General features: G+C 45.0%; 2 protein-coding genes across 3 annotated transcripts in view; both read right to left on the reverse strand.

Moving 5' to 3' along the window:
• LOC136517228 (VIN3-like protein 1) overlaps positions 1-4980 on the reverse strand; it is a 31063-nt gene extending 26083 nt beyond the window's left edge. For both annotated transcript variants that reach the window (XM_066510759.1, XM_066510758.1), the window contains exons 1-2: positions 4683-4980; positions 1979-2591 (exon numbers count right to left, since the gene is read on the reverse strand). In XM_066510759.1, the coding sequence (XP_066366856.1) occupies positions 1979-2412 (434 nt within the window). In that variant the 5' untranslated portion in view covers positions 2413-2591; positions 4683-4980. The remainder of the gene's footprint in view (positions 1-1978; positions 2592-4682) is intronic.
• Positions 4981-9803: 4823 nt separating this feature from the next.
• LOC136517920 (pentatricopeptide repeat-containing protein At4g35850, mitochondrial-like) lies at positions 9804-14382 on the reverse strand. Its single transcript, XM_066511575.1, has 13 exons — positions 14263-14382; positions 14042-14180; positions 13079-13241; positions 12928-12993; positions 12709-12806; positions 12026-12143; positions 11733-11945; positions 11453-11538; positions 11041-11131; positions 10654-10719; positions 10486-10563; positions 10244-10345; positions 9804-10000 (listed from the first exon to the last, which is right to left on the reverse strand). Exons 1-13 carry the CDS (start codon positions 14294-14296, stop codon positions 9902-9904), a joined length of 1353 nt encoding a protein of 450 aa, XP_066367672.1. The 5' UTR covers positions 14297-14382; the 3' UTR covers positions 9804-9901.
• Positions 14383-14459: the final 77 nt, after the last annotated feature.

Here is a 14459-nt window from a genome sequence, read left to right on the forward strand (position 1 = left end):
GTGTTTGGGTGGAGGTTGCATAGACTAATGACCCAGAACTCCAGCAGATCCTTCAAGAAAGGATGAACAGGAAAATCTAACCCGCGCCAGAAATAATCCACAAAAAACTACGGCTTCGTCGGTATGGGGCATTGGAAAGGGCTCACCGCTGGCTGGCCGCCATCCGGCGATGGCACGGTCTGGGAGAACGCCCGCTTCCACCATCCTGTTGATCTCCGCCTCCCCCATGACTAACGGCACCCACTCGTTGTCCCGGCTGGCTCCGACGGCCGCCTTCTTTGGGTTTCCTGCTCCCTTCTTCGGCGCCATCTCTCAGATCTGTTTTGGGTTTGGTGGTGGGAGCGCATGTGGATTTGGAAGTGCGAGGGCTAAGGAGGAAGATGAAACGGCAAAATGGCAAAGGTGGGAGCGCGGGGTGTGGGGGCGCAGTTATAAAGCACTTCCCCCACCTTTCGCATTCGAGGGTTTTTAGAAAACCACTCCCACGATTTGCACCACTCCAAATTCTCCGCAATAGCGTGGTGGGCCGTTAACTGGGCTTTCGCGTAACTACAGCCCATACTGCCCATTTATCGCCGCGATTTGTTACTACTCACCGATTATTCGCCGCCTTCTCCGCCATCTGATAAGGCTCAGTAACCACTACTGTACAACCATTACTCCGATTTTTTCTCCAGGATTTGTTTTCTCCAAGATTTCCACTTGTGGCTCGGAGACTACGTCAGCAATACGACTTGGTTCCTCAACGCACTGGGGACTTTCTTCTGTTGACTGCTATTTCTAAACCTGGCACCACGTGACCACGTCACCTACTGTCAGGCTCGGAAACTAAGTGGGCACACTTCACCTTGCGGTGAATGTGCTTTTCTCATCTCGAGGTTACGCTCGGAGACTGGCTGACTGCTCGGCTGGTCTTCTACTTTTCTTCTACTTTGGACCCTGGCACCATGTGACTGCATCACCTACTTTCAGGCTCGAGGACTAAGTGGGCACACTTCACCTTGCGGTGAGTGTATTTGCTTTAATCTGAAAGACTTCGCGCCTCCTGAAGTTGAAGAATACTATCTCCCTTTCTTGTCGTCAGACTCTAAGTGGGCACATTTGGTCCACTGCGAGGAAATTTTCGGTTTTGAACTTGAGCTCCTTACACCCTTATGGCAAGCCATACTTGGGTTACGCTGCTCGACGACGGTTCACGCTGCTCGGCGACGGTTCTCACTGCTCGGCGATAGTTCACGCTGCTCGACGACGGTTCACGCTGCTCGGCAACTCATCACGGTGGTCGGACCATGAGTTTGACTTCTCGACTTTGTTCGCTCATGCTCAGACAAGCTCAAGACGGCGTTACACAACGAATGCAAGGCGCTCGGGGACTAGTTATTGGGGGTACGACCCCGGATACCCACGGCAGACCACATGGGCTGCGCCCCCAGGGGCAGCCCAGCCCACAAGACGAAGCCTTGCGGGGCACGACGCTGCTCGGCGCCTCCCACAAGACATCGGGAAGATATCCTGAAGATACTACGAGATTTGTTAGGATACGTATGATCACATGATTCCTGTAATCTGTTATTACTTTCCGGTTATCTTCTAGATCTAACCGACTTGTAACCCTACCCCCGGACTATATAAGGCGAGAAGGGACCCCCTCCAAACTCACGCAATATCATACGATAGTCAATACAATCCAACAGACCACAGAAGTAGGGTATTACGTCATACTGACGGCCTGAACCTATCTAACTCGTGTGTCTCTATTGCCTTCTTGTTCTCGATTACACGCATCTCTGCCGATCAATCTACCTTCGTGGGGTACCCCTCGGAGGACTGCCGACGATATTCTATCGACAATTTATCTAATGCAAGTTCATTATGTTTCTAGATTCCAACAAGAATATTATGATCGGACAGGGAAAAGAAACAAAGCAAAATACAACAGAAATAATGAGACTTGAGTTAATTAGAAATTGTACTTTACCCTAGTATTCCAGAAATCTTTCCACACGAGGCACAAGAATAACTGCCATCAGGATGTATAATTTGCTCCAGATCAAAGCATCCTACCCTCTTGTCTTGGAAAGCACATTCAATATGGCAAGAAGAACCACAACAATTGTTGCTATCATTGTCAGATGAACAAACTAACCATTGACTAGGATCCTTATTGTCATCGAACTTGTGGCAAATACAACACGAGCACCTCTTGCAGAAGGAATCTTCTGATGGTCTAACAGCTTTACAGGCCAAATTTTTGCAGATCCAAGTGGTAATGCGTTTCACATCATTGATAGGGCGCTCTGTTTTAGCCACTTGCTTCGTACTTGAGTGCTCATTTGTTATTGTTAAGTTGGGTGCAGATTGTTTCTGCAGTTCAGTGTTCTTGCTTGCTTGGACAGGAGGTGTTTTGGGCATGTCTTCAGTTCAATAAAGCAAGCAAGATCTCTGTCCGTCCTTTGCTGATTAGCATGCGTAACTCTCTTCTTAGTAAGAACTCCGAAACCCTCCTCGGACAGCTGGTTGTCAATGATTGACCCCTTTATTACCAGTTCATCATTAAGCCATGGAGTACTTTCAATCAGCAAAATAACAACCTGGAATTTTAATGCAACGGTAAACGGAACATAATCAATGGAGGAATAAAACAAGCCAAATAGAAACAAATCCGATATCATGATCAGTTGGAACACGAACACACATGGCAATTAATTTACAACTTTCCAGCATCACAATTCGGAAAGGGAAGTAGTAACGGACACAGTGGCGGAGGCACAGGGTATGCCAGGTATGCACTGGCATACCCTTTGGCACCGGTGACTATACTATTATATATACGTATTGCATTTGAATTTGTAAAAAAAAAAACCTTACCTGGAATGGATCACGCCACCACGAAAGGCCCACTTGAGGCGCCCCACGCGGCCCACACAACAAAGAGGCGCTAGTTACCTCACGAATGGATCACGCCAGTGACCAGTCGCCACACAACAAAGTTAGATGTAACTTTACCCTAAACTAATCTCGATCGGAGGCCACGGACGGACGGAGCGAGACCACACGATCGCAGCACCGGCGCCGCCGGACAGGCAGACACCCTGACGGCCTAACGCCTGAGTACGCCACACTTTCCCAGTTTCCTGATCTAATCTCCATGCTATTTGCAAACATTACAAATAATAAAATTGTTTAATTATTTAGAATCATGTTTTTTAATATTTGTGCAGTTACGAAGAGAAACTCAGATATTGCATCTCTTTTAAAGCATGAAGCAAAGAAGGCGGCGGCGGCGGCTGCTACTACTTCTAATCACTTAGGTGCATTAAGTTTCTTTTGCATCAAGGGTTGGGGTTTCGTGGACATGATAAAAGTGAAGAATCTGGCAATAGAGGGAACTTTATTGAACTTTTAAAGTTTTTTGCTGGAAATAGTGAAGAAGTGAACAAGTATGTTTTGGACAATGCTCTAGGTAACTGTACCTTAACTAGCGGAGACAATGCTCCAAGTATGTTTGATGAGATTAATATGAAGTTGTTGTCTTCTATGTTGGCCTTCAATCATTCCAATTCTTTTTCTAAAATGAATTTACCGAATTGGATATGAATTTTTTTTGTGGCATACCCTAAACTAAAATCCTAGATTCGTCACTGAACGGACATGTACCCTCGATTAATCTGGAAGCCATTATTTCGATAAAAATAGAAACCCAAGCGCGTGATGCCGGTAGCTCAGCTCTATCTATATTAATGACAAAGTGTAATACGTAACAAAGAAAAGCATAGCATGCAATAGTACGTAGAACAACAAAAAGCATGCAGTTTCACGTAATGCCCCTAAAAACAGGGGAGCAGGCAGGACACAAAAGCCTAGGGCTAACCCTGATCATACATATGAACTCTTACCCACCCTAACAATGTGCTGGTTGTGTACCAAGTGACCAAGGTATCCCCTTCAATATCCTTAGATTAGGGACCCTAATATCTCATACAACCAATCAGCCAATGACTAAAAGCCCCCAGTGGTATGCATAAGCTTCCCTTCGTTATGGCTGTACAGCAACATTGCAACCACACGGAACAGTTCATGTAATGGCCCTAAAAACAGGGGAGCCAGGCAGGACATAAAAGCCTAGTAGGGCTAACCCTGATCACACAAATAAACTAGGGCTAACAATGTGCTGGTTGAGTAGCAAGTGATTGAGGTATCCCCTTTAATTCCTTAAATCAGGGACCCTAATAACTCATACAACCAATCATCCAATGACTAGCAGCCCCCTAGTGGTATGCAAAAGCTTCCCTTCCTTATGGCTCTACTAGTTCCTGTAACCGCATCTATCTACATACAGCAACATTACATTACAAACCACACGGAGCAACATCTAGCCTCCATTTCCAGAAATTCATATCCATAGGGTCAAACAACAAATCAACCAACCCCATCATACCAAAAGCTCCCTAAACAATCCTATCCTATATAATGGCAAGGCAGTGCTCCTGCCATTTGCTGCTAAAAAAAAAGCTCCTTTACACGTGAAGCAATCAATACCCAGGCGATTCCGTCTCGCGAACCCACCACAGCGCCGCGCCAAACACGAGGGAAAAGGCCGTTCAATCAAAACCCACGAGCAAAATTTTACAAACGCGTTCGCGCAGCAGCACGGCACAGGGTCAGGGCGCCGAGGAGCTTACCAGTTACCACCAGCTTCGTCCACACCCTCCAGCCCCAGCTCCTCCCGTCGGCGTCGGCAGAGGCTAGGGTTCGGTACCCAGGCGAGTTGTCAGTGGCTACAGACGAACGGGCCGCGAGATCCCCAATGCTCGACGCGGCGGGACGAGCGGACGCTACGACGAGGGCTCTGGCGACTGCCGGGCTGCGGCCGAGGTCCTCCTCCGTCCGCCGGGAGGACGAGGCCCGAGCCCGAGCCCGGTCTCCCCGACGCCGAGGAGGTGCGCGGGTCAAGTCAAGCGCGGGCGGCGGGCGTGCGACGAGTCGAGGAGACGAGACGAGAGGAGAGGAGGCTCCCCTGGGCAGGGCCTTTTTAGTAGCGAAATTTTTTGAAAAATAGTAGTATTATTTTCGTTGTTATTTGATAATTAGTGTTTAATCATAGTTTAATTAGGTTTAAAAGATTCGTCTCGTGAATTTCGTCTAAACTGTGTAATTAATTTTATTTTTTATTTATATTTAATACGTCATGCATGCGTCTAAAGATTCGATGTGACGGAGAATCTTGAAAAATTTTGTAAAATTTTGGGAACTAAACAGGCACGAGGTAGAGAGTAGCGAGCAATGGGGGCGCCGCCTCGTGTGAATTTTTTTTACATTTTTTTAAAACTGATGCTGTTTAATTTTTTTCCAAAACAAACATTTTTAGGCGGGCATGTTTACACGGCGTGGGAAGAGGGCAGTCAACGGCTACGGCGACCGCTGACGTGACAGATCTGACGCGTCACCCGTCAAGGCGCGGCGAAACTGACGTGCCACGTATCACGGCGCGGGGCTGCCGTGCCATGATGCGTGGCACGGCAGACTCCTTGTTCTCTCTCAGTGCGCGCCGCCGTGACTCATGCCCACCACGCCCGCCGGGCGAGCCTGCGGCCGCCACGCCCCGCCCAGCGCCGACTGCCACACCATCGATGCCCGGCCAGTGCCCGGCGTCCTGATGGCCGCCGCCTGCCGCGGACACGCGGTGACAGGCTGACGGCGTGCGTGACGCCCCGCACTGCTGCCTGCTCCGCGCCTGCGCTCTACAACCGTCTGCGGTCTGTCGCCCAGCCCTGGCGCCCGCCTGGACTCGCCCGGCTGACACCATCGACAACTGCAGACCGCAGTCAGCCAGTCACAAACTCACGGTTCTAATTCCAAGCTTGGTAATTCCCCATTCTCACGTCTAAGTTATGCCTTAATTTGATGTTGAACTCTTCCTCATCTGGTATGAATTCCATGAATGAACGTTATAATTGATTATATCAATTTTTGTAGCACGTAGAGTTGCACAATGTAGAGCGGGACATTAAAATTCTGTTTTACCTCCCACTTGATGCCGCACTTGTGACTGACTATCCTATTTAATGCAGGCATGGAATCACGTGGACGTAGGACCGACTGCTCTGTACCTCTGGCAAAAAGCGGAGGTAGTTAGAGGGAACCCGAAGCGGCGGTACAGGCAGTACTCGGACACGCTAAACGTCCTGACACAACACCAAGTAACGACCACTTTGATACTGCTAGTCGGTGTTGTTGCTTTTTTATTATTCCCAAAACATAACTGTAGTTACCTAACTTTCAGGTGAATTGGTGTCCTTGGTCCAGATTCGAGCTAGAGGGGTACCTTAGTCCTCGCACTGAGGAAGAGTCAGACGAGTGACTTTTTAACGGGCCACTAATTTTCTTTCCACGTGGTCGAGATGCACTACCTTATAAGGGTGTATAGGTAGTTCGGAAGATTGCAACCATGCCCACCGCTGCACCAACAGAAAGTTGCACGGGTACGACGACTATAACATGATAATTTAGCAGTCACGTGCATACATACAACCACTAACTTAGCGGTGCAGGCAAGGGCATGTGGAGCACGACGTTGAGGAGGACAAGGATGAGGAGGACGAGGACGAGGACGAGGAGGACTACGATGAGATTGCGATGTCTGATGCACCATTTCCTACATAGTTCAACGAACAGGTATTTGAAACAGCACTTCGCTATATACGTCACAATTACTTAAACATTGTAAGTAACGATGTCTATATTATAATTGCAGGGTCCTAGTTACACTCAGCAGTATCGCCGGGTGTACCGCCAGCGAGACCGTTCCGACGTTGGGTTCACCCCTAACGTGCTGCCTTCACGTCCGAAGAGGCAGCGACGTCTGCGGTACCCATATACTCCTAGGTCATAGGAGTTCTTTAGGATGACATGATGCACTTGTATTCGAACACCCATATACTGATGGTACATATAGTATGTCGAGTAATGTTGAACTTATGTATTGATGAACTTGTGTCGTAGTTATGACTTGCTGAACTTATATCGAACAGAGGTATTGTCGAACTTGCGATGAACTTGGGACGTGTACAAGTTAGTATTGCTGAACTTGTGTATTGATTGTCTCGTGCACTTAACCTTCCTGTTGACCTATTCGTTAATCCGACACGACGAAATAACTTGGCTCATGTGAGAACATAACAGAAGTGCCTTGTTCCATTTGCTGTTGCTTTGATCGCCGCACCATGATTGGTGCCGCGCCATGATGCACGGCGCGTTGGCCCCGCCACGTCAGCGGTCGACGCGGCCGTTGATCGCCCCATGACGCGCCGCCATGCATGGCGCGACAGCGTGAATTTGCCGCGCCATGCAAACAGGTGCGTCCAAAAGTGTTACTTTTGAAAAAAAAATGTTAGAATTAAAAATAGTTTTAAAAAAGTGTTAAAAATAAAAAAAAATCCCTCATGTCGGAGGCGTAATGGAAACGGCGCGTGGGCTTCTGGGCTGGGCCCAGCCAGCCAGCCCACCGTTGGCGCACGCACGACACGGCCGCACGGGCCCAGGGGGAGAGATCTGGAGCGTCGGCGGCCGATCCGACGGCGGGGACGCGGTGGCGTGCAGCCTTCGGCTATTTGCGTGTGTGACGTCCTCTCGTGGTCGTGGGCCAACAGCTAGTTTCCGTTTCAACGGACGATTGGCTTTTGTGTTTTTTTATTGAAACGGCTTTGCGTTGTTTTTGGAAGGTCATTGCATCGCATTGCACCGCGTCGTCTAGATTTTTTTAGGGTTTTTTTTTATAATAACACACCTAACGTGGCTACACATTACACAACATCGTCGAGATTTTTAGGGTTTTGTTTATCATAGTACCTTTTAATGTCTATGGTTCCCTAGGATTCGTTTGAGATATTTTCTTATTTATTATCAAGATTCTCTTGGGTTGTAGGATTTACAAAATCAATGCCTTATAAGATTTTCAAAAATCCCTCCTAGAATCTAATCTATGTTAGATGTTGTTGGGTAAAACAAGGCACATGGGGCTTTTGGTTTAAAATTGTTGCTCCTCAACTAACTTTGTCTAGCTAGAATAAGAGAAGGGATAGTAGTTTGGTTGGTGGATAAAGTTTATCTTAGGGTTTGTCCTGATAAAGAATGTTTGGTTCAATTGCTACTTCTCATCTAGCCTTGTCCGGCTAGAACCTCACCTAACCTTGCCCAGCTAGAATAGGAGAAGGGTTAGCAGTTTGCTTGGTGACCAATGTTATTTTGGGATTTGGGCCTAACTAGGACCTCACATTACCTTGCCTAACTAGAATAGGAGAAGGGCATGGCCAATGTTATTTTGGGGTCTGTACCTAGCTAGAATCCATCCCTAAAAAAAAAGAACCTCACCTAACCTTGCCCAGCTAGAATAGGAAAAAGGTTAGCTTTTTGGTTAGTGGCAAGGTTATTTTGGGTTTTGTGCCGGGCTAGAACCTCACCTCACCTTGTCTAGCTAGAATAGGAGAAGCGTTAGCAGTTTGGTTGGTGGCTAAGGTTATTTTAGAGTTTGTGCTAGCAATAAATGTTTGGTTCAATTAATGCTCCTCACTTAACCAGTTAACTTCGCCCAGCTAGAATAGATGAATGGTCAGTTTGGTAGGTGATTAAATTTATCTTGAGATTTGTGCCGGCAAGAAAAAGGACTAATCTAGCTCACCCAAGGTGGCAAGGCATAGCAAAACCTTGCCCGAACCAAACTGGCCCCATTCGCTTGGCTGAAATTAACTGAAAACACTGTTTCGGCTGAATTATTGTGAGAAAAAACACTGTTCCGGCTGAAAAAAAAAGCCGAACAAACCGAATTATAAGGTAAGCCGAACGGTTCCGGCTGAATTGTTGATCTTATCTTATATGTTGTTGGATTAGTTGATTCTATATGTTGTTGGAATCCAAACATGACCTATATTTTGGCTGGTGATGCAGGCGTAACCCACTCAAAACTATCGCCTAATTTCTATTTCATGCCGCCAAGAACGATTTCACGTGGAATTCCTACGTTACATTCAAAACAAAACAAGGCCAGCTCGAAGCCTCGTGTGACCCAGCTCGGACTCAGATAGTCAGACAGCACATGGCTTCATTGAGCTCTTGCCAGTCGAGTGGTTGCCGAATGATTCACTCGATCAACAGCTGACCTGAACAGTATAAGAACATAACGTTTTTCTTGAGAAAAATAGCATCCATGCTCCAGAAAACAATAGTTACTCTTTATTACTAATAGATAGAAGTTCATAGAGTGGAAACGTCAAAAAGAACGGCCTGGCGGCCTGCAGCTTGACTCGCGCACAACTAGACTCCCGCTGTCTAGATGAAAAGCTCCGATAAATGATTGTCCAACAATCGTAGGCAACATGGGCACATTAAATTTCAAATCAAAGCTCAGGGCATCTAAGTTCAGGTCTTCAGGCTTGGCAGGTGAAACATTCTCGAGAAAAACCCTAGAAACAACTGGGGCCGTGTTTAGATTGCAAAAAATTTCAACCCGATGAATAGTAGCACTTTCGTTTTATTTGGTAAATATTATCCAATCGTGGACCAACTAAGCTCAAAAGATTTATCTCGTGATTTCGAACTAAACTGTGCAATTAGTTATTTTTTTTACCTACATTTAATGCTCCATGCAAGCGGCTAAAAATTGATGTGATGGAGAGAGAGTGAAAAAACTTGGAATTTGGAGGTGATCTAAACAAGGCCTGGCTTCCGTTTCGGGTCCTTGATTTCCACACCTGCCATGCCCCTCAGATGCCTGGTGGTTCTGCTTTACGTCATCCTAATGAACTTCCTTGGTTTTATGGACTGTAAACATGTCTTTGCATCCAGAAGCCTAACAAAGACAAATTACTGATTGCATCGTATCAGGGGCAACAGCACTGTTCCTATGCTACTGAGTGTTTCTTCTTGGTCCAAATCGGAGCTGCAAGTTGTCCAAAACGTGGGCAACATTGAGAAGCCGTGGATCGTCAGAAGGAATATCTCGCGCCTGAATTTGAAAAACAAGAGAGCATGAGCAGAATACGAATCACAAACATCCAGAGCTTAAATTGCTAACAAAGTGACAGCAGACAAATGATTTCAATGTACAAACAGTTCTGAGACCCATATGAATATGTACATCAAGGACCAATATGTAACTCACTCTAGTTAGGAAGCATTCAATTATTCATAGATGCCTTCAAGGTGAAGAAACTGTACTAAGTCACAAGTTCGAAACAATGAAGCTTACCGTCAAACCCTTGTGGTATGCCTCAACAGCAGGAAGATTTGGAGTGACATTACGGCTTTGCAGGAGATCCCAGACATAATTTGCAGTTGTATATCCACCAGTCTAGATAAATTGGTCAATTTAACTTCAGTCATCCAACCATCTCAGTGAAGCAATTTAATTTCAAAATGCTAAGCAAGTATCGAAAAACAATTCATGCATTCATATTTGGTAGTCAAAGGGCAGGAGTTGGTGTTGGTTACCGTTTCACCGGCAGCTGCAAGTAGGAGATCAGTTCCCAGCCTGGCATTCAAGAAGAAATTTCTTGAAATCATTTTCTCCTGCAAAATATTATTGATGTAAAATTTCAAAATTTTGAAAACAGTCAAAACTATACAGCAAAACTGAAACTGCAAAGAACAGAAAATTACTATAGTTTCTTGAGCAAGTTGCATTCCTCTTGGAGTGTACCCAATCATAGCTCCCTCAGCAAGTGTCTGCATTTCATAGATGAAGACTTAAGGCGAACATATGCAGCATTACATGATCAAAATAAGAAAGAACGACTGATTTTGACTTGATAGAAGGTGGTTATTTTATTATGACCATAGAAAAGTCATTTTACCATTCAGTGAGGAATATTATCTTTAACAATCCTAAGATTTTATGCATCTGGTTTCTTTTTGGTTGGCAGAATTCATTCTTTTAATTTACTATCTAACTTAATATTTTTTCACAGTATTTGGCAGTAGACAAGTCTGGCTAAGCTTTGTCAATTCCTTGACGAGAAGATTTGTTGTCAATTAGGTGTGACTCACCGCATACAACTCCGCGGGTGGGGATCTCAAGCTTGAATACTCTTCAAACATCTTAACAGCAGAATCAATATCTCCACACCGTAGATAACACCTTTTTCAATTGGAGGACATCAAATCAATAATAACTAGAATAAAATGGAGAAAGCATGATAAGACAAAAAGGATAGACACGGGGATTATAGAATCAGAATACAAATGCCAAAAAGTAGTCACTTAAGCTGTTCACTCATCTCTATAAATACAATGATCCTGTCATTATTATTAATTTAGAATAATGAGATCTCATTGTGACATGCTTATAAAATGAGTTCATGTATATCTGAATAAAGTTAATAATGATAAATACACAAACTATCAGATCTTAATTTTCAGCGCTACAAGAAAATAGCAAGATATCAACATTACATATTACCTCATAGCTTGCATCACCATGTAGGCATCATAAGTAGATCCATCTCTATTATCCTTATTGAACATTTCCAGAAGTGCTTCAAGTGTCTGAAATTTTTTGAAGTAAACGAAATTTCAGAATAAGCTAAACTTACCACCTTTTGGTGATTTCAAAAAAAAAATATATATATATACTAGTGGTAGAAACAATTACAAAGTTAGGGTTATGTCGATTGTGCATGGTCAATGTGCAGTAACCAAAATATATAGTGGAAAATGGTAATGCACAAGCAAAAGATCACCTCTTTGCTCCGCAGTTCTGCACAAGCATGGATAGCAACGTGATAAACTGTATGTTGTTTAAAGACAAATCCTCCTCGTCTATTTACATATTCTGCTGTTGGGAGGTTGTATAGCTCTACCTCTGACACATTCATCATTATATTCTCAGCACTGTCCTTTGATACTCTTTCAACATATTGCCAACCTTTCGACTGCCTGACAAAGTCAAGAATCTGCTTGAAAGATAAATAAGTTATAGAACATTCAGATTTGGTTAAGTACATCCTTACAGTCTTACATATGCATACCATACCTTTGCCATGGTTTCCTCAGTGGTTGGTGTCTTGTTCTTGAATGCAGTTATCAATCCGGCATAACAAAACTTGTTTAATCCAAGACCAGCAGCACTCATATCACTAACTATGGCATACCTATCAAAACAAATTCTCGTTATATAAGTTTCTCGTGTGAGCAAGTAAATAGGTAAACCAGAAGGTGTTGACAACTGAGGGTAAACTATTTCTTGAAAAACTCTAATCAGTCGCAATGTAGTCTCTAGACCAAAACTCCACATGCAAAACTGCTAATGCATTCACAAATAGTACATCTGAGAATCCTACCTGGCAACCATACCCTAGACACTAAAGACTCCAACTCTGATGTTATCAGCAAGAAATTACCAGAAAGTTGCATTACTCTAGCCCTTCAAATCCATGAGATCAATACTTACATATCTCGTATTCTCAAATGAAAGATAACTGTTAGTAGTGTGGATGAACCTCTAACAAACAAAATGCACAGTGAACAAGTACAACTCACGAACTGTCGCTAATCTGTTTTGCTAGTTTGTGTGTGGTAAACTTCAAGTCATTGTGCTAAGAGTGGCCAACCACCATAAATGGCAGTGGCAGGCAACAAGTGATGTAAATTTCAATTTCAATTGTGCATTCTTATATCTGTTGGATCATATAAATAATGTCAAGAAGTGTGCCTTACACTTGATCAGTCTGCCCTGTTGATGCAAGTGCATTCAGTAGACAAATGTAGGTTTCTCCTTTCAACTTAACACCATGTGCCTTCATTTCTTCTAAAAGCTTTGTTACAGGTAAAGGACAGGAGCATCAGTGAGCATAAAGAACAAAAGAAAGCTGTTCAAGCATGAAAATGGTACCATAATGATATAACACAGCTAGCATTCAGGTACACACAACCAACCATGATTGCTGCATCTGAGTTCTTGCATTTTCCACAAGTGGAGATCAAGAAGTTGTAAAGGTTAACCTGGAAAACATTAAGAACATCAGACTGATTGTCTCTTGAAGGTAAAAAGTAACTGGAGTGAATTCAAAGAAGTCAGTGGTCTAACATCAGGCTGCAAACCCATTTCTTTCATCTGATCACGGAAGTAGAGTGCATCTTGTAGCCGGCTGCCTTTCATGGTACCGACTATGAGTGTGTGGAATGTATCCCGCTCAGGCTTCACGCCATCAAGCATCATGTCGTCATAAGCATCACGCAGAAGGTAGGGCCTAAAAACAATGAGAATGTAACTGTTAGACTTGCAAAGTATACATGGTTAGAAAATAGAGATTTCTGACACTGGAGCTGTCATTCTACTCAAACAGAAATTCAAGTCAAGATAAGCATAGGCATGAAGAAAAATGACAGTACAATAGGACACGAAGTAATTTGCTAAAAGTTATATAAAACATAACTTTAAGAAAACAACATACAGGAAAACTAATATCTTAGAAGCCACAGATGAATAGTCAAGCAATCAGGGAAATAAGGCAACCGCACATTTTCCCCTCAGCATATATAGAGAATAATAAAGGAGGCTGTCGAAACAGGCATGGACATCTATGCGTAACCAAGAAAGAAATATGAGAAGCTAACAGGTAGGCCCTTGTGCTCTCACAATTTGACAATGCATACAATGCTTTAAGCCATTTGGGAGTAACCGAGGCGATCCCTCAGGGGGGTTAGGGGGTATTCATGGCAGTCTAGTTGCTCAGGTGGCCAGGCTCACTGACACACCGAACAAAAAGACTTCCTGAGTCAGCATTGGGAATTCCCATGCACAAATGGGTAAACTGGCCTAGAGCTGCATTATACCAAAGTACAGTTTTCACATGGCCATCAATCCCACAACACAAGGCCACTGTGAACAATCGAATGAGCAAACACACGCTTGCATGCGCAGCACAGCATCAACGAAGCAACCGAAACCAATCCAAGGCATATCAACGAAAACGCCTCCCGCTTGGCAATGCGTCGAACAGCTAGCGCGCAACGGGACGCGGCAAACCATAAACCAACATTCCCTTGCCTGCGCTGGGCGACGAGCGACCCGATGACCGTGTTGTACTCGGAGGTGTTATCGGCGTAGTTCCGGCGCGCGTACTCTTCCGTCGACGTCGCCGCGCCGCGCCGCGCCGTGAACGCCGCCGCCGCATGGCGCAACCGCCCTGCGCCGCAAACACCCGGAGGTCAGCCTGGCGGAGAGACCCGCGAAGGAAATGGGAGGGGGAGGAAGTGGGAGAGAGAGACCCTGGAGCATGAGGGAGTTCTTGAGGAGAGCCATGGGCGACGATGCTGCGGCACTGCGACTGCGGAGTGGGGCGGGGAGGCGGCGGACCGGACCAAAGGAAGGAGAAGGGTTTAAGGCGTCCGCCGTTGGATCGTGGTCAGGACGGTTGAAACTGAGATGGGCCGAATCCACTAATAAAGATTATAATGGCCCAAAT

The sequence above is a fragment of the Miscanthus floridulus genome, chromosome 17 (genome assembly GCF_019320115.1).
Source record: "Miscanthus floridulus cultivar M001 chromosome 17, ASM1932011v1, whole genome shotgun sequence".
Taxonomy (NCBI): Eukaryota; Viridiplantae; Streptophyta; class Magnoliopsida; order Poales; family Poaceae; genus Miscanthus; species Miscanthus floridulus.

Excerpts from the sequence above, each read along its gene's own strand:
- LOC136517920 (XM_066511575.1), bottom strand. The coding sequence starts at position 14,296 with ATGGCTCTCCTCAAGAACTCCCTCATGCTCCAGG. Across the intron at positions 12,994-13,078 it reads AAATGGGTTTGCAGCCTGAT|GTTAACCTTTACAACTTCTT; the intron begins GTTAGACCACTG and ends AATGTTTTCCAG. Across the intron at positions 10,001-10,243 it reads CATACCACAAGGGTTTGACG|GCGCGAGATATTCCTTCTGA; the intron begins GTAAGCTTCATT and ends TTTCAAATTCAG.